General features: G+C 39.1%; 1 protein-coding gene across 6 annotated transcripts in view; it reads left to right on the plus strand.

Annotated features, from left to right (window-relative positions):
- PHLDB2 (pleckstrin homology like domain family B member 2) overlaps nucleotides 1-24,250 on the plus strand; it is a 70,373-nt gene extending 46,123 nt beyond the window's left edge. For 3 of the 6 annotated variants that reach the window (XM_087757227.1, XM_087757230.1, XM_087757229.1), the window contains 10 exons: nucleotides 1,047-1,190; nucleotides 2,022-2,195; nucleotides 2,889-3,029; nucleotides 3,627-3,726; nucleotides 11,350-11,557; nucleotides 14,886-14,976; nucleotides 15,426-15,572; nucleotides 18,087-18,306; nucleotides 21,473-21,558; nucleotides 22,299-24,250. In XM_087757227.1, coding sequence (XP_087613353.1) covers nucleotides 1,047-1,190; nucleotides 2,022-2,195; nucleotides 2,889-3,029; nucleotides 3,627-3,726; nucleotides 11,350-11,557; nucleotides 14,886-14,976; nucleotides 15,426-15,572; nucleotides 18,087-18,306; nucleotides 21,473-21,558; nucleotides 22,299-22,439 — 1,452 coding nt within the window. In that variant the 3' untranslated portion in view covers nucleotides 22,440-24,250. The remainder of the gene's footprint in view (nucleotides 1-1,046; nucleotides 1,191-2,021; nucleotides 2,196-2,888; nucleotides 3,030-3,626; nucleotides 3,727-11,349; nucleotides 11,558-14,885; nucleotides 14,977-15,425; nucleotides 15,573-18,086; nucleotides 18,307-21,472; nucleotides 21,559-22,298) is intronic. The other 3 variants (XM_087757231.1, XM_087757232.1, XM_087757233.1) reach the window with 2 other exon arrangements.
- The last annotated feature ends 1,258 nt before the right edge of the window (nucleotides 24,251-25,508 follow it).

Consider the following 25,508-nt stretch of genomic DNA (forward strand, 5'->3'; position numbering starts at 1 on the left):
TTTTTAAAAGAGGAAATACTATAGCAGTCTGTGGCTTCTCTTATTGAATTGCCTAAGTATACATACTAGCATGTCAGTGTGCTGGAACAGTAATAGAAACATAGCCCCTTCAACACCTTCTCAATTTAAAAGCAGCTTATCATCTTGATTTAATAAATAAGCATATTTCTATCTCATTTTTATGACATTGCTTCAACAGTGATTTATTCTTCCTTTTGTGTAGCTTAGTTTTCTATGGTTAAGAATTTAAGACATTTGACTTTTTGCAGTTTGGCTATACGCTATGGATTAGAATCCATATGTTATTTTTTAAATAACATTTATTCAGTTAACACCAGAACACAGGCAATAATTGTATTCTGCCATTATATCTCAAATCTGCCTGCATAAATCTCTGCAGGCAGAAGCATACTCTGACGTCCATGCCTTTCCTCAGACTGTCACCTCCTGTATGATTAGGAAAAAAAAAAAAAAAAGAGAGAGGCAAATTGTAATGACTATGGGGCTAACACTAACAGCATCTTACCTGAGTCTCCTGGTAACACCTAAAAGTTAGAAGCAACTTCCAGACAATGCAAATGGAAGGTGTTGTGGCAGCGTAATTTATAGAGTCTGGTTTACTCAAACTAGCTTAATAGTTAGGCAAAAACCAAATCAGGCTAAGTTATTTTATTTAAACATGGATTAAAAAAATTAAGAAATAAAAAGATGGGTGAAGATTTGTTCTTCCTTTTTCCCTAATCTGCTTTCCCAAGAAAGAGCTACGTAATTTCTAAAGAGTATTTAAAGTCTTTCGGTCACTTAATGTACATTTGCTTTTTGATCACACAAATGTATTTGTTAAATGAAGAACAATTTTCGGAATCCAAGTATTCAACAGTTGGTAAGCTTGAGGATAATTTTATTTTATTGATGAAGAAGTATTTCAATGATAACAAATATTTGGCTGTATCACTCTAAACTAACTTTCATCGTACTGGATACATTAATACTCTTGCACGTCTGTTGGCTTTTGCTCCTTTTAACTTCTGAATTCCTCCTTTTAGGGCTATATCAGTGTAAGTGAAATTAGTGAGCTGTATGGCAATTCCACGAATATATCCCCTTCCACACAGCCCCCCACAGATGCTGAAGCAGTTGCCACTGAGCCTTCCACGGCTGTGCTGACCAGCCAGCCACAAAATAAAGAGGTTTGTTTGAGAGACATTTCCCTTTGTTTGCATTGTTCTTTCATGGCTGCCTTTTTATTTTCTTTTTTTTATTATTTTTTGGTAATTCAACATGTAACAAATTGACCCTAAGGCAGACTGCTGTCTGCCAGTTACCGAGTCAGATAACAATTTCATAGTAAAGCTGAAGGGCTGCTCCAGTTGTAAACTGTCTTTGATGATGTAGATGGGCCTTCGAACGCCAAAAAACCTGAATGCTTATGACCCAAGCAGCAACAAGTGACAATCTTTGCCTGTCAAACACTATAATGTAATGCACCTATGGAGAAACGGTCTGTGGACACATTTAATGATTACTCGTTCAATGGTGCTTAGGTATTAATTTTGTATGTTTTGTAGCATTTTTTTTCTTTCCTGTGAGGTGGTAGAAGAAGTAGCTCTTGAATATTTGGGGAAGATGGGTAGCTTCTCCTTATCTTAGCTATGTCATGGAGTCTGTCCAATCTGTGTCTTCTAGCTTACTCTCTCTTTTCCTCATTCTTTGTGATGTTTTTGCCTTTGTAATGACCATAGCAAATTTTGAATAAATCCCCTTTTAAAGGAATGGAATAAACTTATGAATGTAAAGCCACCTATCTTTGTGTTGCAATAAGGCAGCAGCAGGTTTAGAATTTGGCATTTCTGTGCTGCTTCTGGTAGTTAAATACGCCTCGAGAGTTGCAATACAACACATCTCTTTCCTGCTAAACGCTCCAACAAACACAGTGCTAAAACTGCAGCTTGTATGTGCCGTATCTTTTGAGCAATTCCAAAAAGAAAACTCTGTGTGTAATTTCTCTTTTTTCTATAAAGCTAAGATCACCTCTCTGTTCTGGATTTGTGTTTCCTCACTCTCTTTCTCCTCGCTCTATTGCTCAACTTCCATCAGTCCATTGGCCTGAGGTCATGGCTACTCATGTAGATCCTATTCCTTTATCTGATACACCTCCACCTCTGCCAGCTAAGAAACACCGCAGGCAACAACAGGTAACAGATTCAAAGCTGATAACTTGGGATTATTATTTTTTTGTTTTTGTTATGGTGGCCATGAAGTTGATTTACTTGTCAAGTTCTTAGAGTGATATGATAGATCATTAGTTGATTGTGCTTGCAGAGTGTTGTACTTAAAGGCTTTGCTCATTTAAAAAACAACACAATGCATTATAGAATGTTACTGAACAAAAATTCTCCTTACATAAACAATCCGGAGGCAAATACTACTGTTTAGGAGCCATTGTTACTGTCAGAAGACTTGCAGAAATGAAGTACAGGTGGCTGCGTTTGAAATTCTAAATTAATTTTTCACATACATTTGAACAAAGCCTCTCAAAAGCTGTATCAGTTTTAAGCCACCAATTCATTGCAATAACTTGTAAATAAATGTTTTTCTGTGTAATTGGATTCCACTTGTACACTAGACTTGAGTTTTTTTAAAAAAAATTGGTACAGGGACAAAACGTGCGCATGAATTTAATGTATTTTCTTAATCAGCATGATTTTAATGTGATATTTGTAGAGATCCTGGAAAGTATTTTGAAGCAGGAGGTACTCTGTATTTTAGATTTTGTTCTTTCCAGTGAAGTTCCCAGACTATCGCCTTCAGTATATTCCATATAGAGCATAACTGAGCAAGTAGGTCAATTCATTTTGTCAAAACTGTGTAACAAATTACATTTGAAGCATTTCAGAAATCTGGAAGAGCGAAAGAAGCAGCACAGGGAATGCACGTACATGAGTGATACTTTACCTCGCAAGAAAACAACTCCGTCTGTATCACCGCACTTCAATAGCGCTACGCTTGGACGAAGTGTTGGATCTAAAGTACGTAGTTGCATGCTCTTAATAGCCTTCCGATGTCTATATAAAAACCTCTATTATGTTAGAGGTAAGGTTGGGTAGCACTGTAAGCATTACATAACCCCCTAAATTCACATCTGAAATTGACTTTGAAAGAAATTCGGGTTTATTAACACATGGGAATACCCATGAAGCCTTCCATACTGCCAGCCTTTGTTCTGACCTCTGGAAATGCCGTGCTGTAATGGTAATCTTGCATTTTGATTAATGTATCGCAAGGATTGTATTTCCAGGCTAGTTTAGTTCAAATTCATTGTAAAGACTCAACAGGTTGTTTTCCTTCCTATCTATGGCCTCTAAATGGTAAAGATAAAGTTGTGTGTAAAGTGAAAATACTCTTTATTTGTGACGTGGTAAATCAACAAACAGCAGGAAGGTGGAGATATTACTTTGAAAACATTTTGGTCTAATAGAGACTGTACACAACTAAAATATCCATGGCTGATTGATATGACTTGACACTGATACCCATGACAAAGCATGTTATTTTACCATTAGTTGCCGACACAAAAAAAGTCTTGACGTGTAGTTCTAAGTACATATTTACAAAATTTCCTGCAGGGACATTTACCATTAGGACAGAGTAACAGCTGTGGCAGCGTACTTCCTCACTGCCTGGCAACCATGACCAAAGAGTCAGAGTCAAGAAGGATGCACAAAGGTAAGGCCTTTTTATTTGATTCATTGCTGTTAAAAGTCAGTGTTCAATTTTTCAGAAAATAAGTCTGAAACTGGTGTTGCTATAATCTACAGGGCTGTAAAATAAAAGTTTCCTTCTTGGTGAAAAAAGCAAGCTCTAAATGTAATTTGCAGGTATTGGATGTTAAGATGATGACATAGGTGCACATGTAGTTTTGAAGTACGTTGTCACCAAATATAATCAAGTAAACAAGAAAAGTGTATTGAAAAATACACGTTGGGTCAACTGGGTAATTTCTGTGAGTGGTTTTGAGGCAATATAATAAAGATATTACATGTTGCTTTCTTTTTTCTTCCTTTTTATTTTTTTAAATAGTTCTTTTCATGTTGTGATCTTAAAAATTGATTTTCACAGGCGTATATTTTTGCCTGGACAAAGTAATTCCCCAGACAGAGATTCAGTATCATGACTTACTTCTGAGAATCTGTAACTGTGCCATTGTCATTGGTCTTAAATATTTGGACTACAAAATAAGAAAAGAGAGGGATGTTTTATCATGGATAGCTAGCTGCATTTTTGTAATAGGGACACGACAATTCTGGATCCAAAAAGAAGTTACATCTTTGAAACATGAGCTTTCTGTGTCGTTTGCTGACTTGAGTCGATACACTTAATTTCTGCTTTAACGAGATTCATTATTCATAAGTGTCCCATCTTCAAATGGAGTTGCTTCAGTGCCATCTGTCAGTTTCTTTTCTTTCCAGCATCTGCAGCACTGTTATCAATATAATCACCAGAGGTCCTTAGGTAGAACTGCACTGACTAAGCCCAAGCTGAGATAGGATCCATCCTGTTGTTGTAGGACTTGTCAGAGCTAGCAGCTGGTAAAGGTCAAAGAGCCCAACGGAGGTCAGCCATACACACCAAGATGACGCAATGCAGGGATGGAACAAGCTTGCTGAGAAGGGATCGTGACTTACTACACTTACTTTATAGAGCTGATCCAGTTGTGATTTGGTTTTTTTGAGCTTTAGTTATGCAGCAGGCCTTCCACAAACCTACCATGTTGTGGCTAATTTCGGATGTGATACAAAAGGAGCTTCATGCTCAGCTTGGAAAGTTTCTTTGATGTAATGCACTTGCAAGGTTAGAATTGCTTGCAAGTACATTCATGCTCATTATTATGCCATTATGCAGAAAACACTTTGTTTCAGTTTGAAACTCAGTGAGGATGGTTTGGCTAAACTTTGATGACAAGTGATCACATGTTTAAAATTGAAAATATTTCTGTAAAATGGTTGCCAAAGAGCATTAGTGTGTGACCTAAAACACAACTACAAAGTGTTACCAAACCTAATATAGGCAAAGATAAGAGTTTTAAAAATAAATTGATCAGTTTTAACGTTCCTTCTTTTTGTCAGCCTGTAAGTAAGAAAATCCTAGGAGTATAGGCAGATTTTTTGACTTAAGAGTGAGAAAGGAAAAAAACCCACAAACCAAACCTCAATTATGGTCTGACGAAGAAGAGAGACAGGGGAGACTAAGAGAGATGTATTTGTTAAGGCACTTGGCACAATACTTGTCGTATGCCATGAAGAATCATGTGTGCTATACTGCCTGTCATACTAGAAGATGACCATTATCCTTTGAAAGATCCAACACTTTGAACGGAAATACTAAGTTATGAAGAGAGCCTTACAGGATTAATTCATACTAGGAAAGAGGACAGTTCTAGATGGCCTATTCTGAAACATCAGCTTTGTCAAAGGGAAGTGATGCTGCTGACAGGTGCTTTACTTGAACTCCCACAGGATTTGCAAAGTAAGAGATAGAGTCAAAACATGAAGGATATAGGAATGGAAGGATTATTTGTGGCTTGACTACCTCTCTTAGTAATTAGTGAAGGGTATATTCCCTTTGCATTCAACATGGACCTCTGAATTTCTTGCTGTTGGAGGAGCTTGAAGAGTAGAACTGCCTTCTCTTGCTCTTACATGCCATTCTTTCTAGGTTTCTAGGTTTCTTTGTCGCAGTAACACACCACAAAAGTTTTTGCATGGCTCTTTCTGCTGGTCTGTAGGTATCCCACTGCAGTGCAGAACTTGGGAAGAAAAGAGATGTCCAAGTCAGGTGGCTAGAATCAGATTCTAGAGCATTGCTATCCAGCTACACAAAAGGGCCAGGGTGTGCTGCATGCACATGGCCATCCACCTGCGTAACTGTCTGTCAGCATCCCTCCCCCAGACTGCTCTGGGCTGCTCCGACTAGCTTGCTCCACGATAAATGTGATTTTGAAGGGGGACAGCCCTACACCGTGAGATAGCCGCCAGACCAGGCTGCGTCAGCTCAGGCTGGAGGAACAATCTTCAGGCATCTTTCATTCAGCCTTATAGGCATAGCCTTAATGGATGTCATGGTACGAGCAGGGAGGGGTTTGTGTTCAACTTGGTGTGATTTCTGTTTTCCCCTAGCACCTCAGACCCACGCTCAGTGCACAGAGGAAAAACGAGCTTTTCTTCCAAGTCATGAGTAAAGGACATGCATTTCTGTGGGACAGTGAGATTTGGGAAGTGTTTTGAACATAGTGTAGTATTTAAACATACCACACAGTATACCTGAAACGGAATACTGTTGTCAATTAAAATTCTGAAATCTTATGTGGCTTCCACTAAAATTGGCGAGACTTGAGTCTGTATAACTAAGATTAATTTCAGCAGACATCCTTAAATACATCATTGAAAACTACGCCAAATCTCATGTCAGTGGACATCCTTGGCAATGTTCTTTTGTTCCATCACTCTGTGATAAATACGCTGTATTTCTTACAAAAACATTCTTGAAGTAGATCAGATTTGCCTTTTCGGAGTAAGTGAATATTTTGGAGGAGTAAGATTTTCTACCAAATCAGTGCAACTCTGCAAATGTATAGATACTGCTTATACTGATAAATATGCACTCACTTCTCTTCCCGCTCCAAAAATCAATTTTTCACCTGAAATAGGTGATGAATAGATAAAAAGTGTTCTTCACTTGTCAAGTGTGTTGAGCCACTGCTTGCTTTCCTTGCGTTTCTTTTCCCGTTTGGCAGGTTTTTCCACTCCGTCAGTTTTCTGTGTTCAAGGTGACGTATTGCAAGCGACACAGGGGCTCGAGTTACTGATACCTTGAGCACAGAGCTGCACTGAGTGCAGTGGAGCTGGCTGTGCTCAGCTCTGTGGAGGATCCAGGGTCTCATGATAAATGCCATTTCATCCACTCTGGAGCACTGGCTATCGTGCAGTGTCCCACAAACTCCTATACAAAGAGGACGATGCGGTCCTGCAGCAGTATTAGTAGCTTACCATGTTCCTTAGAGCTTAAAAGCACTGAACAAACTTCTAGGCCAGATGTTTTGGCGTGTTCATATAGATCTGAAAAAAAGTATATTCCGCGGTGCCTGGAGGAAGAAGTGGCAGCTCAGCTAGTTTGAAGATTTTATCTGAAATCATCACTAAATTAGTCATGGTATGAAATGAGTTTTCTCTAATTTGCTTTCTCCAGTTTTTCTAATTTCAGTCCAAGAAGGTAAATGTGAAAGTCTGAGATGAAAAAATTCAAAGCAAAAAATGAAGTCAGGAAATGAAGAACAGCCACTTGAGTTTGAACATGGATTTCAATCTCTTCTCTTTGCACAGGAACAAGTAATGTCTATGAAGAAATTTTAGGTCAGATCCAGTAGGAAATATTTTAGGAAAGATTTTTAAGTACTAAATAGTCTTTATTGTAGGATTACCGAAACTGTGTTTAGTCACTCCTGTGAGTTCAAGAATTGTTCTTGAAAGAAACAGCCACTGTCAGTAATCACAGCCTGAGTTAAGAGCAACTTATAAAATGTTTAAGAGGATGAATCTTTGATGTAAATCACTAGTGGAAAAAGCTATTTCTTAGCAGTCATTCATTCATGAGGTATTTTTGAAGGACTGTATTTATAAATTCACCTCCCATGAACATGCTGTTGTAAGCAAACCATGTGGAAAAAAAAAAAGAAAGAAGCTGCTGCTATTTGGTACAATCTAGAGGCCTCAGTCTGCACAGGTCGAAGCCTGGCCCCAGGAAGCTGCCATGGGGTGCTGAGTGCCAGGAGCCTGCGCGAGGACAGGCGGGAGCGAGGAGGGAGGGACAGACAATTCGGTCCCGTTGACTGCAGGATGGAAGAGGGAATGGGTAGCTGGGAGTTAAGATGTAAGACCAGACACAGCACTGGGAACAAAACTGTTGGGACAGAGAAGTTATGTACCAGCAAGATGATTATTTGTATTCTTTCTAAGCTCGATAGAAAAATAGCATACCGAGGGCAAGGTATATATGTACAAACAAATTATAAGCTTTTCAAAGCAGTTTGCCTTTTTTTTTTTTTTTCTTCACTCTTTCTCTTATCGAACTCAGGAAAAGCCAGAAAAGGTATGAAAACATCCCTTTACCTGGCTGTATCAATCAGTGTCATGTCTTGGCAAAAGTACCAATTGCATCAGCACTGTCAAGTTGTTCCCAAAATCTTGGAAAACTTTTAAATTATTGTTAAATAATGATAGCGCTTCAAAAAGTCTTTTTTTCCTGCTGTCAAAGAACCTGTCACAACAAAACTTCTGCTTAATGCTAATATCTGCAGAGCTGCAGCTTTGTGCAGGCCTCATTTTTTGCTTCTTTGCTCATAGCCACACAAATAGAGCAGAAAATTTAGAAATCTTTGCAGATCTGTGGGTGACAATGACAAGGTAGACAGACTGGGGCTTCCTACTTTGGCATGTTTCCATACAAAAAATGTATCTTGACATGTTAATGTCGATCTTTAAAACAAGAAGAAAGAATGGAAATAATAGAAAATATTGTACCATTATCTTTTTTATGAAGTACTATTTTTTTAACATACTTGACAGTGCCACTTTTAATAACAGCTTTCACCTATAGTTCTGACCTCACCATAATTTTGTGGTGGTATGTCTGTTTTTTGTGATTCTGCAATAACTCTTCTGGATTATTTTTTTTTTCCAATGATATGGCTTTATGGATATTTGCAATATTTTGCTCAACAGTATGGCTGTTAACACTGTTAAGTTTGCTGTTTTACTACAAAGAATACAAGCCAATGCAACAAGAAACATTTTAGCTCTTGTAGCAGCTTAGACTTGGCTGATACAAGTCTTGGCTTGTGGGGAACTTTTAGTGAAGTGCTGGATCTTAGGAGGAGTCTAATATTTTTTAAGTGCATGTTCTGTGAATAGGCACCTGAGAAGTTAAAAATTCCTTAAGCAACAGATCGTGGCTGCGTGATGTGTAAGTGGGGCTGTAATGGAGGCAGGTCGGTTATGAGGCTTCTCGGTGTCGGTACACAGCCGATCCTGAGCTTTGAACCGCCTGTTGCTTACGGCATGAGGAGAAAATGAGAACATCACGTTATGCTTTGTTTCTGTGAATGCGTCTCGTTTTGCGACCTAACGACTGTATATTTCGTGCAGTTTTTAGTTACGTTTGCATGATTACGAAAATTTAACTGATAAATGTTTTACTTAAAAATGGGTTCTTTATTTTCATGGAAAGTTGACTTTCCTTTAGGAGAGTGTTTGTAAAACTGCCATGTTTCTCTATGCCTTTTAGATGGGTTTATTTTTCAGTTAAATATAAGAGATGGAATTAAGATTTCTGAGTAGTCAAGGTTTTGCAGAGGGCTCGATAGAAAAACATGCATTTGAATAAAGTTCTTTCAGTAATTTATTTTTTTCTCTCTTTCCATAATGAATAATTGATAACCATTTCACAGGAGCAATTAGTCATTCCAAAGGTTCGAGTATGAAAGGTAATTGCTTATCTGCCGTAACAGCAGCATTTGCCATAATAATGGGGAAAAAACCAAACCGCACATGTGAATCAGTAACACCTGTGTTGTGTGATGCTGTTACCTGTGACTGCTGAGGTGTATTTGTGTCCCTTTTGTCTCTTTTACTAATCGGTGCAATTGAACTTTTATTGAAATTGAGTGTTCTTTCAAATGGCAGGTAAGGTCCTATTAGTTTCTTAGAAACCAGCTTTAATTGTCTGTGAGAAACCTTTGTATGGTTTAGAGGGAAGCGAGGAGAAAAGAGGAAACTATCTGCCTTGGAAATGCTTGTAGGGCATGATTTCCTTAATAATATGCTTTCATTATTCAGCTTCAGTCATGCTTTTCAGATACCTTTTGGAGAATATTATAGCCTTTCCAAGGTAGAGCTGCAGTTGTTGGCTCCCTGAACTGGGACCCTCCCCACTCCGGCGTGGCAAAAAATACCAGACAGTAACCTTGTATGTGCAGACAGAGAATGAGAATAAGGCGGGAAAATATTCCCACTTCAAGCATATTTTCCTAACATCAGTGTCTTAACAGTGTCCAGTAAAAATTTTTATCTGGACTTTGCTGCATTTGTACATTCGTCTGCATTTTTCCCGTGCCTGTTTATCTTAAATGTATCTTAAATATGTGGAATGTCAGTGGCTGCATTCCTGTACAAATGGGAGGTTTTCATGTAGTCTGACAGTCCTTCCTAATCTCCAGCTCTGCCACCAGCTCAGATTTTGGGTCAGGAATGTGCAGAGTATTATAAACTTGACTGAGTATCAGAACCGTGAGAAAGTCCCACTTCTGGCATTGATTGAAGGAAAAAAGATGAGCAGTGCCGTTCCCTTTGTAATCACATAGATTAAACAAACCTTAAAAGGGCACTGTAAAATAACTTCAGCAGTTAAAACGACAGCTGTCAGTATACTCTCCTCTTCATCAGGCAAGCTCAGCAACCTCTCTGTAAGTCTGTATATTATTTACAAAGAGCAATGGAGACATGAGATAAAAATAGTTCTGAAAAAATATTTTTTTAAAGGACACGTAGCCAGACCAAGGTCCCTGTGTTCAAGAAGGATGGCTTTTCAGAAAGGATGATTTTGTGGAAAAATAGCAGCGCAAAGAACTTAAATGTTGCAAAAACCTTATTTTTCTTCACAGCCATTGAACTATAGGGATCTGTGTCAATCATGTAGGGTAAACGGCAGTTTCAAAACTCCAGGAATGTATCTCTACACTAGTAACTATGATGATATGACAAATAGCCTATATTATTTCAGCTGAAACTAAAAACCCAACTTGCAGTTACCAGAAGGCAAAGTTCCCCAAACAGACAAAAAATAATCCACATTCAGTAAAATCAACCAAACAAATACTCAACACCATTGAATATCAGGATATTTTTTTTCTTTAATTTAATCAGTGTCAATTCTTCTAGGTCCCTGCATTTAGCTTCATTACTTCCCAGATTAGGCCTAATTTTCATTTTAAAATGAAAATTTTAAAATGAAAATTCCATTCATTCAAATTAAATTTTCATAATACACATACAAGAATACATAGTGAAAAGTCAGCCATACTAATCTGCATATATTTGTGTCCATCATAGATAAAACAGGTATTTAAAGGTTTTATTTCAGTTATGATTAACTTCTGAAATTAACCGTAATATTGTAGTACCTTAGTCACAGTGCAGTTAAGACTGAGGTGATGTGCAGAATGCTTGCGCTGCTAACACGTTATGTTCGGGTCACAAAATTTCTGTGTAAAATAAATGTTTCCTCTGTACTCTGTAGGGTATAACCATCAGCGTATCTGTGAAAACCAAAGGCAAAAGTCTCCCGAATTCTACAGCAGAACCGCATCCGAATCGAACGTGTATTTGAATAGTTTCCATTACCCAGATCGTAGTTACAAGGACCATGCCTTTGATACACTAAGCTTAGACAGTTCTGACAGTATGGAGACAAGCATATCGGCATGCTCACCAGATAACATTTCCAGGTAAGTCATCTTTCTTTCTGATGTTGTAATGGTCACAGGGTTATAACAAAAAAAGAGAATGTGTACATGTTGATGCTATGGTACTGTGAATGCTGCTAACTAGTTAAGAAAATATAAGACCATTAGACAGGCATAATATCTAGTATTTGTGTAGCCCTTCATAATCAGGTTTAACTATCAGCTCACCTGTTTGTTTAAAGATGGAAAATAAAAATATGGAGAGGCTAAGTGATAATGTTGAAGGCCACAGAGAAATCAGTGTCAGTCCTGAACTGAAAGTATGAAGTTGTCGATGCTCTTTCAGAGTGGGTAATTCCTGAGCTTCCTTCCCTGATCACTACAGGGAAGGAATTTCCTGTGATAGGAAATTTCTCGAAGACATCTGTTGGCAATGGAGTACACTTGTTCTGCATGTCCAGCATGTTAACTTAGTAGAGCCTTATGCTGAAGCACTTAGGGCTCCCCTGGCGATCTGTTTTTGCCCTTTCCCCTCCCTTTTCTGGGTCAGTAAAAACAGAGATGACACTGAAAGGCTTAGAGCCCTCGGCTGCTTTTCTTATCCTCAGAGGCTGTCGGCTCAGACACCGCTCCTTAGATAAAAGGAACATCAATGATCTGTGTTAAAAGTCCAGCTGAGTCTCAAAATTGTGTGCAAATGATTTTCTTCTGACTGTCTGGTTTTAATGATGGTGCTTTCATTTCTGCTCACAGTCCTGTCCCAGCGGTTTTACAAGCGTAAGTGGAGGCTGATAATTAAGTACAACGTTGTCATGGGATTAAGAATCCCTTGTGAACACAAGGACAGCTTTTTTGGCTAGCATGTTCTGTTTTACTCAGCATCTGTTTCCTGTAACAGGGTATCAGCCTGCTGATTTCCTCTTGTAGTCTTTATCACTGCCATGTTAAGGGCTTCAGAAAATACCAGCGGCACTGATTCTGCTGGCTGGGTTTTTTGTTTGGTTTGGTTTCTGGTTGTTTTTTTGTTTTGTTTTTTTTTAAAGTAAAAACATTAGGACTCAGGTTTTGAGGATTTTTGTTTTAAATAGATCCACAGTTGGAAAGTTTCTGATAGCTGGAGATAGGCTGGGAATTAACTCTTATCTCCACAGTAATCTAACACGGCACTGGTATGAAATCCGTCTCTTTTTGACTTGCTGCGCTGGCCATTTTGGAGGAAGAGGCATGTGTCTGAGCTACCTTGAGGCCATCTCATGGATTCTCCAGCCCAGGACTGGGGAGCCCCAACAGCTGTGGAATTTCACTGGTGCTGTTTGCCTGTCCATTTCCCTCTGGCTGTTCTGCAGCTTCCAGCCAATGCCGGAAGGGAAAAACAAAACAAAACAAAACAAAACAAAAAACCAAAACCCAACCAACCAACCAACCAAAAAACCAATAAACCTATCCAAAAACCAGAAGAGGACCCATTACAACAGACATTTCAGTTTCTCATAAGGCAAAGATTGGTGAGGGAAGAAGAGCAAGGCCTGATTTCATTGATAAGCCTTGGAAGACAGGCAGTTAATTTTCCTTGACAAAATTTCCCTTAAGCGATATGCACTCAGATTGTTTTAGACGGTGTTTGAGATTCTTTTCTAGACCTATCAGACTTTAAAGGAAAATAATTTATCTTGCTTTGTTCTGACACATTTAAAATATATAAGATATATATTACCTTGTGTAAGATGAGAGACACTTTTTTTTTTTTTTGCTGGAAATGCATAAAATCTGTCTGTTCTCAAACTACAGAAGAAAGAAAACCGGTGTAGTCATTCATCAACTCACCAAAAAGTAGTTGTTTCAAGATTTGTTAGCAACTTATTTTTTCGTGATTGAGGTTTTGGAGATTATGATCTTCTGCTACGCATTAATTTCTGTGAGCAGGATAAGCAAATCAAGGATGAAAGAATTGAACTAAGCTGAAGTATTGACAAGTTTTATATGGGAAAACCTAATGCAATTGACTATCTATCGAGTTGCTCAAATGACTTAATTTATGTCCCTATTGCTTTTACTGAAGTTATTTGACCCAGATTCTCTAGGCCCATCAGCTAAACATACTGTGGCCAAACTAGGCTTAGGCATCTACATCAGTGGCCCCCTTTTTTTCAGAGACAATAAGCTTTTAGAGCTCAGCTAGATTTCAGATGGATTATACCTTTTCTGCAAGCTTGGGTTAAATAAGGTATGTTATTTTTGTATTGTATTGTATCCTCTCATGAAACATATCCCCAGTATCAGACAGAGAAATGTCTTCTGAAGACTGTGACACTTCTGACAAAAATCCTGGTCTTACAGACATAACCGTCAGAGGCATGCTCAGAAAATAAAGGATGTTGTTCTTACTTTTTTCTTTTCCTTGCCCAGGACACATATTTGGACTACTTCCATTCTACCTGTGTCCCTCCGCAGTTGGTCTGTATGCTATTAAGTAGCATGAATAAACCTGCCACCTGACACCCGCTTCCACTTGGGTGGTCAGATAGCGTTTTCAGGACAATCCCAGCTCAAATTTCTCTCTGCCCTAAACATTTGAATCCATCCTATTTCCTCACATTGTGCTTTAGTCTAATGGCATTACTAATGGTAATATAGTAATATTTAACATCAACTGTTTTTCTTGAACATAGTAAGATGAAAAATAAAATAGAGAGCACACCATGGAAATGCCACAGTTGCAATGGCTGTTAAATTGAGATGAAACAAAGAAATTGTATTGGAGAAAAGAAACAAAAGAAGAAAGAATAGGCAAAGGTGACAGCTGTGTTGTGCTGGGCCAGGATCTAGCACTCTTTGTGATTACCTTTGTTTCTTTGGCTTGCCTGTTACTTTAACTAGTAGATCCTTCCCGCCGCTGCTCTGTCATTGAATGGCCTTTATGCATACCTCTTAATCCTCCTTATTTTTATTGAGCATTTCTTGATGATGAGCTCAGTGAGACACAAAACAGAGACAATCTACAGCCAGAAAGACTTCAGTGGTATATTCAGGTGGCTACTAATGCCAGCTCTGAGGATTGGTAGTGTGTTCTGCTAGGACATGGTAACCACCTCCATCCATATTCTGTTATCTGAGAAGACGACAGGTCACAGGGGACTGACAAGATGCATTTTTAGGCACTTGAGTCTGCATTTTTCACAAGGCTGCATGGGGAATGTATACATTGAGAGTGTACCTCATAATTTATACATAATTTTTTGTTAGTGCCTACTGCACTGAATTGGATGAGAACAGTATCAACTCCATTCTTAAACTGTCTAATGTTGGACTGTAAAATACATCTTTAAATACCAAATTTTTTTTAAATAACTGATTTTTTTTCTTTGTGCAGTGCTAGCACTTCAAACGTTGCAAGAATAGAAGAGATGGAGAGACTTCTGAAACAAGCGCATGCTGAAAAGACTAGGCTGCTTGAGACCAGGGTAAGCATAATTTTATAAGTAGATCTGAGAGTGGGCATTTTAGTTAGGTAACATCCTCCTAAATGCAACGTTGGACCCTAAATAGTTCACACCTAATAAGACACTTAAGAAATTACCTCTCCCCTGTTTGTTTGGTCTGGTTTCACCCTCATACTACATCTTTGAGCCCATATGCAACAGCTTCTATCTCAATGGGTGAGTTGATGGCAAAGTCCCACCAGAAGCTAGGTCAGCATTGCTCCTATGCCTGCTAGGAGAGCTGCTTAAGAAGAACCTTAATTTCTACAGTGGTAATATTTGGAATTCTGATTCCAATTCTCGGTACACTTTGCTGGATATATATTTCTGCCTACTTTAGAGGTGAAAAGGGATTTAGTCCTAGCTAGAAATTACATTATCAGGTATAGTTTCATGTATAATTGAAGTTCTGCATGTGCTGTGGTATTTAGGAACGGGAGATGGAAGCTAAAAAACGAGCTCTGGAAGAAGAGAAGCGCCGCAGAGAGCAACTGGAGAAAAGACTGGAAGAAGAAACTAGCCAGAGGCAAAAATTAATTGAAAAGGAAGTCAAAATACGTGAGAAACAAAGAGCACAGGTGAGATACGTTGACATGAAATGGTTTTTAAGTGCAAGACCACCTCCCCTTGATATACAGAAGGGACTAAGTGTATTTCTGCCTATGGTAAATAGAACTACTTTCAGTTGAATAGATGGATTTAGTATTTCTGAGGTGTAACTGTGCCGCTAGAAGTACGTTTGGGCTCTTGGAGCCTTAGATAGATGTCTGGGTATTCATTTGAAGTTAAGTGATAGCACAGATATCTATTTAGCATCTTATATCTAAAGTATAAATACTAATCCTATAAGGTTTGTTACTGCTTATGGGCAGAGCAGAATTTTTTAGCCTGAACAACAGAAATTTGTGAGTGTGTTAATTTTATAAACCATTGGTGGTTTCTTTCTTTTAATACATAAAATATCTTGGAACGTGAATTGTCACTTCCAAATATTTGACTGAAAAAAACTGAAAAAAGAAGCTTTTCCAGCTCCACATCTACTCCAGAGAGGAAATAGTATTTTTCGTAATGTTACTGGGACTATACAACATGGGAAACATTATTTAACTAAAACAGTGTTTACCTCCTGCATCATCTTGCTTCTTGTTAGGATTTAGAGGTATCTTGAGCTTTCTTTAGGCTCAGAGGTCTTGCCTATTTGTTTATTCCACCACAAGATCTACATGGTATAGCAAATAGTCTAGGCAGTCATTTTGTCGTTAGTGTAGTATAGCAAGACAATGTCTCCATCTTAATATATGTATCTGAGTGCAGAAGATTCCAGATCATATTTGAATATCTTTCTGCTTTTATCTGTGCTACCTTTTCTAAATCTTTGTTTCAGGAGTTACTATTATATTTTTTACGAACATTCCTACATAACTTGCCTTTCTAATTGATAACACTAAATCAGAACAATGGGACAACCCCAGAGGAACTCTAAGCTGTTTCTCGTTAAATATTTCCATTCCTTTGTTTTTATATAAAATGTAATTACCAAATGTTAAATTTTATGCATACTTCACCTGAATACCTTCTTTTTTCCTAAGAAATTTAATGATAACTCAAGTATGGCGTAAACAATGATGCTATGCATATATCTTTATCCCAAATTGGAGCATGCATGTGTTGTAATAGAATGCCCTATCAGTTACTGCTATTTGGCAGACTTGGCAGAGAGCCTGAAGACTGAATTGTCGGGAAGACAAAACATATCTGTCAAAAATAACTATGATTTTTTTTTTTGTTAACTTTTTTTCTTTTCTTTGTACAGTGAGACCAAATTTTTTTTTTAATTTCAGCACTTTCTGACACTTAGAAACACGAACTAGGGGAAGGAACTCCACCTTTGCACTTGTCAAAGCTGCTGCCAGCTTGTATCGTATAGGACTGCATAATTTTAGAAGGGTGCTAAGAGTTCTTGCGGGCAGCACAGCTCCCATTGCATCAAGAGGTTCTTGAGAATGCAGTGAGGGAAAGTCCCTTCAATTTGTGACTCTCAGCGGGATTTAACAGGCTAACTTTACGCACAGAGCAGGGGCAGATTAGATTCCCCAGGTCACTGACTTCTCTGGAGTCGGGGGAGGGAGAGAGAGGGAGATGCTCCTTTCATGGGTCATGCAAAGCACCTAAATTCAGCTGCTGCTCTGAACCGCCCTGCGATGTAGCCTCTGTCTGCCTTTGACTGCAGCAGGACCCTTGGGAGACTTGTCTCCTGTGTTTAAAATGGGGGGGGGAGGTGTGCACAGACCCTTCAGGCACAGAAAACAGGCATATTCCCTCAGCTGGCAGAGGTCCCAAATCACTCCTTCCTCCTGCGTGCTCTCCCAGCTGATACTATCCAGGCTGGATGCGGAGTCTTGAACTGCAGTCAAGACCGAGGCACCGTTCCCTGTGCTGCTGTGCTGCCTCTTGCAGAGGGGTGCGCTTCAGCTCTCCGTACCGCATTGCTGACTGTGAACTAGATAGCACATTTCGTTCATTCAGAAGAAAATAATTCTATTTTGTACACAGCAATCTCTGTGAAATTAACTAGCGATTACATTTACTCTCATTATTATATTTTTTCCTGTAATAGCATGTTCTTATTATTTGTATTACACTTTGCATGAAAATACCTGTAGCAGTAAAATATTAATGAGTGAGATGTGTAGTGAGTATCTAGCCCAGAGAAATAAAGGGTTTGCTTAACATCATGCAAATGAAGTTCTTACACTTCATCTAAAGCAGCAACACACCTTTACATTTAATTAATGTTTTAATTCGAAAACAACCTTTCTATGCTGTGGCCCCTGTTTTACCAGCTTATCAACTGATAATTCAAGAAACTCCTATGCTCTAATCTCGCTTTTATAAAGTTATCCAACACTTTGTAAAGTTACAAATTTAAGGATTTTTCTTTTAAAGAAAATTAGGGCTGCAGCAAAAGCTCTTTATTTTTCTTACATTCATTCTTAAAATCTATGGGCAGTTTGCAGTTATGACCTTGCAGCAGAAAGAGTGAAGGAGAACTTCAGACTTCTGTTAATATGATTTTCTTTTCTTTACTGTAGGCCCGTCCCTTGACTCGCTATTTGCCCATTAGAAAGGAAGACTTTGACCTGAGAAGTCACATCGAAACAGCCGGTCACAACATAGAGACCTGTTACCATGTCTCCCTCACCGAGAAGACCTGCCGAGGCTTTCTGATTAAAATGGGAGGAAAAATTAAAACGTGGAAAAAACGATGGTTTGTTTTTGACAGAAACAAGAGAACTTTTACTTATTATGCAGGTAGGTTGCAGAAGCACTACTAGGGTACACCTATCCCTCTGTTTTCCTATCAGCTTCAGCTGAGTTATGAACATGCGGGGAGTCCTGAGTAAAACTTACACTTCCATTTTGTCGGGTGTTTTACATGTACACTCCGAGCTTGTGCAGTCCCTTCCCTATAGTGTTCAATCTTAATGCCAGGTAAAACAGGAATGAGCATAACAGACAAAGGGAGAGATATGGATAGGCAAGAGGAAAAAGTGGAAGATCACCAGGTTTCTAGTACGCAGAATAATGGCTCCACATAATTTATTGTTAAATATTATATACTTCCCCCAATGACAGAACAATTTCTTGTACCCTTCATACAAGAATATAGTTTATTATACTTACAATGAAAATTAAATGGAATGCTTCTGCAGTCTCATTGCTTGATGTGCTGAAAAGTCTTTCAGGAAGGGAAGGAAAGGAAATTAAATATACAGGATCAGACTTTTTGAGTTTGCCATATTTTGAGAGTCTAAGAAATTTCAAATTAACAATATGCAATACTCTAAAGAGGTTTCTGTACACTAAGTTGTGTTATACAATATCTGGAGCCATTATAAGCGTTACGTTAATTTGTTATCTTGGGGTAAACCCAGAAATTTGGAATTTCAGAACATACATGTCTCTGATTGCTGTGCAAATCGACACATGGTTTGACATTGAAGTTTCAGAGGAAGCCAGAAAAATGACTTTGTGTTCTGAATATTTATTGTTAGGAGAGGCCAGACAGGGGGCATATGTAGGATTGTCATTGCTAAGAAGCCGAAGAAAACATGAAGTACAAAAAACACCCAAACCGTTCCATTTCCTTTTATGACATTACTGCTTTCCAGCAACTCATAAGGAACTTAAAATTGATGGTAGGGTTATGCATTGCTTAGTCCACCTTTTTTAAAACACATATTTGAATTCATTACATTCATTCTTTACATACCCACTGAATATTTTGTACTAGTTTGCAGTAATACTATGAAGACTGTCACCAATATTTTTTTGTATTTTGTTCTTAGCATCTGGCTTATTGGTTAGCAAGGCCTGTAACATACAGCAGTGTTCCCATCTGGTACTGATTTTGTTTTGTTTTGGTTTTTTTTTTAGTAGTTATGTTAATAGTTAACAGTTTCAGTTTTGAGTGCAGTACAGTTGCCATAATGCAATTTGAATTACCACAGAAAACTTTTCATAATGTCTCAAGGACTCTGGCCAACAAACATAGTTTCATGAGAATTCTGTACCAGCTGTGCAAAAAATGCAGCTGCTTGCATCAGTGAGGATCCATCTAGATCTTTAAATATGTAGTAGACTTCCAAAATAAATATTGATGCTGTAAATTGAGTAATTGAACTCTAAGTGAATATACTGGTATGTTGGTTTAGTTCTGCAAGTGTACTGAAGAAAGAACTTACTCTAAAGTCTGACAATTTAGTGCAGCGACTGAAGCATCTGCACTTTCTGACCTGAAGCATACAGGGAGCTCTACAAAGACGGTAGCGATGGGAGCCTGTGGGTACCTGAAATGCTCTTGTAACCAAGACCCTGGGTGGGCTTGAAAGGAGAGTGGATCGCTGTTTGCTTGTACTGCATAGACAGTAGACTTTACATAATACAGTGTGTACTATAATGTTGTAATCTTACACCTCAGTAGTTCTACTGGTCCCCCCCCACTGTATCATTTGGTCTCTGGGATTTCTTTTTGCCATCATATGAAGCTTTGGAAATGGCCTGCAGCTACCGATAAGGATGTAAGCTGAGTTCTGCGAGTGTCCAAAATGACAGCAGAATATCTCACGGGACTGAAAAAGATGTTCTGCATGATTGTTCAGTGTTAAGGTGATACCAACTAGGGGTCAGAGGGCATTATATTCCCCAATATAAAACTACTCGGAGCAGCAGGCAGTTTGCTCTTCAGCATCACATGCAGTTGTGATGCTTCGTAACACCCTCCAGGATTATTTAACAACTTCCCTTCCATTGCAGGGAAATGGAGGGTACCGTAGATGCTTATCTGCCCTGTTCCCTGTAGGGAAACATCATAGTTGTGACTGTTAAGATGTTACGTTCACAGTCTGTATCCTCCTTGCCCTAGGGATTCACTAGCTAACGCTGGGACAGAAGGCAATAGCAGAAGATGTCTAAAATAGTTGAGAATTGACCCCCCACAAGTGTCTGCTTCTTTCCATTTACGGGAGGTTGTCAGCTGTGTCTCCATTGTCGATATCAAAACTTAAGCCAGAAGACTCCCACCCTGTATTTCAGCTTTGCCGCAGTGGGATATTGGTACCAGAAACACAGTACCACTGGATAACGACCTGCTCCTTGTTAGCAGCCTCCCTGGAGGGACTGTCCATTCAGGCGTTCTTACCTCCGGCGCTCTGACGCAAACGGGGAGGTCCCGTTTGCAACGGGGGCAAACTGCATCCAATTAATTTGGCTTTTTTCTTGGGTGTCGGAGTAGGAGAGAGGAAACAGACCATTATGATGCTGTAGCTGGTGTCCAGGAACTTTTAACCTCCTGTAAACTTTTCCATGTGTCAGAGCTCATAGAAACTTGCCTACAATCTGCTAACCTCACATTCAAGTAATAAATATTAGCTTGAGACTGAGGGAGATTATTATGAACAGGGAAGAAGCATTTTTTAATAAGTACAAGCACAAATGATGTTCTAAGGTAAAGCTTTTTGCTAGCAAATTGTATTTCAAATTTGCTTATCATAACAGTTTTCCTTTGAAGGCAAACTGTAGGTCTTAGCCTGCAAGCTAGGTGAAGTCTGGCTGGCTTTCATGGAGTTGGAAGACTGGATGTACCTCGGAGACACCTGTCCTCCTGTCGGCTTATACTGGCCATAATGTTTAGACACTTCAGTGAAGAGAGTGACTTGCAAATAGATGAGGAAATTGCAAAAGCTTTATTTCCTTGGAAACCAGGTGGAAAAGAAAACACATTAAAGTAGGAAATGCATCTCTTAACAAAACCGACCAACTTGTAAGAAAGGTTGAAGATTTCTGTGGGATTTCACCAGCAGAAGTGTTAATCCAGTTACTTATTAGCTGAACATATATGGAAATGCAGATTAAGCTTTTGGTTCTTGAAGTGCTGTTCATTTCAGTTCTCAAAATCATTTTCTCTTTTCCATTTTAGACAAACACGAAACTAAATTAAAAGGTGTAATATATTTTCAAGCTATTGAAGAAGTCTATTATGATCATCTAAAGAATGCATATAAGGTAAACTTTATTACTGTTGTTTTAACTGAGTATCGTGTGGCAGTACCCAAAGTATGGTAGCTGCTGTAAAGTCCAAGGGAGAGCTGACATTATTAAAAAACAAACAAACAAAAAACCCCGAAGCGGAGGAAAAGGAAGATGAAGCCAGATCAGTGATTAGCACTGGGGTTTCTTTATACTGATGAAGGCAGAGAGAAGAGAACGTCTACCTGCCAAGTGATGGTCCCACATGGGATTTGCTGTGAGGAATTCCTTAGTGGTGAGACCACTGAAATCGGTGGCTTTGGCAAATCAAGGGATGGCTGTATGCATCTATCACAGGGAGGGAGTTAACTGGCGCCTGCAGCTCATGGCACTCCCTGCCTCTGTAATTTAAACGATCTGTGAACAAGCTGAATAGATCCTTGGCAGGTGGATTTGTGAAAGCCAAGGTGGTATTGACCACTGGACAGAGTGGGGGAGTTAGTTGTTTGGGGAAGGAAACCACAATTTGGAGCCTGGTGCTACTGTGTAATAGTCTAGTGGAAATATGTCGTAGAAAGTGTTGATGCTGGATGCACGCACTTTAAACACACCTCTGCTTCCAGTGCTGCGGTGCAGGATGCAGTGCTGCAGCATTTTGCATTTTATCTTTCTTCTTAACCCTCTCGTAAATCTCCCTGTAAGTAATTTTCCTTCTGGTGCCAATAAATGGCTTTTGATTTCATTCTGTTGCTGTCCTTCTTTCTGTTTTATTTTAGAGTCCCAACCCGTTGCTCACTTTCAGTGTTAAGACACACGACCGGATATACTATATGGTTGCTCCGTCGCCAGAAGCCATGAGGATATGGATGGATGTTATTGTTACGGGTGCAGAAGGCTACACCCACTTCATGTTATAATAAAAGGGGGCAATAGGGCATACTGCAATAACGTAACGTGAAGTTAGCCAGAAGCAGTGAAATCTGAAAAGCCAGTGAATACTCTGAAATGTCCTCCTTATGATGTGCACCCGAAACCTCAGAATGAGACGGTTTTACAAATGCATTGAAAAGGGGGTTTGTTACTTGTTTTAGTTCATCTTTATAGGAATGAAAGAGCTAAAGCTGTTGAGAGAACCGTAGTGCTCCAAAATGGATAATCGGGCAATTTGAATTACAGCATCTTGATTCAATGATAATTTTCTACAAATTCTTATACGGAGAATGTCTTCATAAACTCATACTAAACGGTTTACACATGTGTGTGTTCTAATCAGTATGCAAAAATTCTAGTAATGGAACAAAAAGGTGTAATAAGCATATATTTTAATATGCAGCATTTGACATTTATAGATGATTAGGTGACTTTTTAAAACTTTTAGTCAAGTATTTTATAAAAATATAAACAAAAAAGCAACCCTAAGGTACACACAGTTCGTGCCTTAGTAGTTAACTATTACAACGGAGCCAAAGAGTTATACGCTTCCCTTATCATAATGTTTTCAAACTGTTAGTTGTACCTAACTTTCTGTAAGGGGACAGTGCCAAAACTCTTCATGACTTCTGAAAGAATTAAATTGTTATGATATTCTGTGTGTTCAAATACTCAGAGGCACCAACTGTATGTTTAAAGTTTGCATCTATGGAGCTCAACAAAAAAAGAGAAGGATAGCTTTATAAAGATCTGTTTTTCCACAAGGATGTGAAATGGAAACATATGCATTAACTTCCTCATAAGGAAGGTTGGTTTTTTTTAATCTTCCCCGTTAAATAGAATGAGCTGATTCTAGACTCTACAGCAATTTTCTTTTATGTAGTAAGGTCCCAGTATGGTTCTAACCTTACTCTGTGCCAAGTGAATGCTCCATGGAAACCTCTCAAACATTGGTCCCCTTGAAGCCAGCATCAAAATCTCTACCTATCTAAATTCTTTGGAGACAAGTTTTCGGCCCTGGAGAGTTTTGGTTTTTTAAAATACATATCTGCACAGAATAATGCTGTCAAATAAAAAGAGAGAGGCAAGTTCTAAGAGTTTATGCTAAGCAGTGTATGAATAAAAAAACATTAAAATTTTAAGTAGCAGAGATTGAGACTCCTAAAACAAGAAAAAAATACTAAGGGTGCAATGGTCTCCCATTTTAAAATCACTTCCAAGTCCTTGAGTAATATTGCAAAAACATAAATTATTTAATTGAACTGAACTTCAAGAAAGTCTCTTATAATATGACTGTAAAGAGGTTCTATTTCAGTAAGCAAACTTATGTGCTATGTGGTTTGTGTAATAGAAGAAAGCACATTAGGCTTTTTTTTTTTCTTGATGAAAAGTTAATGGCTTTTGATGGAACAAATAAAAAACTGAAAGCAGAATAGAAGTATGCTGGCAGAATATTTTTGTTATGCTTTTTAAACCCTGTATCTGTAACGAACAGGTTGAATTTTTTGTGGTATACACAGGTGATGTGGTTGCTCTAGCACGACGAACATCAGTTTCGACTTGAATCATGAAAGAAGGGACCGTTATCGCAAGATAACTATCATCTGTGCAGATCACAGCTTGTAATCTAATGATTTAAAACACTATCAGAAATAAATTGCTTTGGTTTATATAATTATTATTTTTCCCTGATGTATCTTGATTTTACTCCTAAGTATGGTTATAAAGGTTTTCTAATAATGATTTTTGTATCCTGCATGATGCAATGAAGGCATTTCAATAAACATTTTTAAAAATATACGTTTTAAGTATTCACTTGCTGCTTCATCTTGAGACATTTCTGCTTATCTTTTAAATAGTCGTATACAGTTGTGCAAGCAATTTTGTATTTCTTAGTATTGCTTAATCTAACCATTCCATGTGTTTCCCCATAAAAGAGCTATGGAAAATAATCTTTCAGATGGCAGTGAAATTAGGAGCGTAGTCTGTTTACTGTGTGCACACAATATAATACGTTTCTCATTTTTTGTGACCCTGTTTGGAAAATTTATCACCAGCCTTGGATGTAGACAATTTTTTTGTTTAACTGCAAAACAAGTTGCTGAAGTTTAAGGGTTTCCCAGTTTTCCCAATACTTGACTTCGACATGACTTAAATTGCAGGAAGCGTTAGGTCAGTGTAGAAGCCCATGCAGTTTTATGGCTTTTCCCCCAGGTTTGCTGTCATCAGCACATAGCGTGGACGGTTTTGTGGTAGTGGATGTCAAGACCAGGTAAGCACAGCACAGCAGTAGGCACCATCTTTTGTGATCAGCCTGCAAGCTCTCCAAGCTTACCCCCATGGGAGCCAAGTACCCGCTTACCCTGAAGGACCTCGGGCAATGGCCAGCCACCTAGGCTGTGTCTTAAAACCCTCAGCCGCTGCGTCTCTCAACCTGCAGCTGCTGGCAGGGGCTGGGCTGGCACTTGCCTGGGAAAATGCCTTTGCAGGCACTAACCTCTCTTCACGTTGTTTTCTTCCTTTCCGCGGGGCCTGTATTGTAAGAGGTAGAGTGCGTGAAGATCTTCTGGAAGGAAAGCCGTGGTTCGGCTACCGGGCCTGTGGAAATGAGGCCCAGCGGAGATGGGTAAGGAGGCACGGGCTGGTTCCAAGGCCCTGCAGGCCCAGGGACGTCCGAGCCCCGACGCTGCGGGAGAGGCGATGGGCTTTGAAATGTCCTTTCTGGCCATCCGTAACGGCCGGGTAACTAGTGTGCGTTACATTGTATCTACGTTATAAAATGCGTACCTTATTAGCAGTTTATACACGTATATACAGGCAGCCTGAAGTACGTAGGTTTCCCCACTGGGTCTTGCCAGCCTCGTCGGGTACAGAGAGGCCTTCGAGGAGCGCCCCCCCTCCAGCATACGCACGCACCTGGGGAAATGCTCATTAAGCGCTTTTATTGACAAAGCTCTGTTTCCCACGTCACAAATACGCACACGCCGTTAATTGCACCGTTCCGCGCCAGCCCGCGGCCCCCCCGCGGCCCCAAGGGCGCCTGCGCGCCGCCCGGC

The sequence above is a fragment of the Nipponia nippon genome, unplaced genomic scaffold (assembly GCF_047370975.1).
Source record: "Nipponia nippon isolate SJK-2023a ecotype South Korea unplaced genomic scaffold, ASM4737097v1 scaffold_2, whole genome shotgun sequence".
Lineage (NCBI taxonomy): Eukaryota > Metazoa > Chordata > Aves > Pelecaniformes > Threskiornithidae > Nipponia > Nipponia nippon.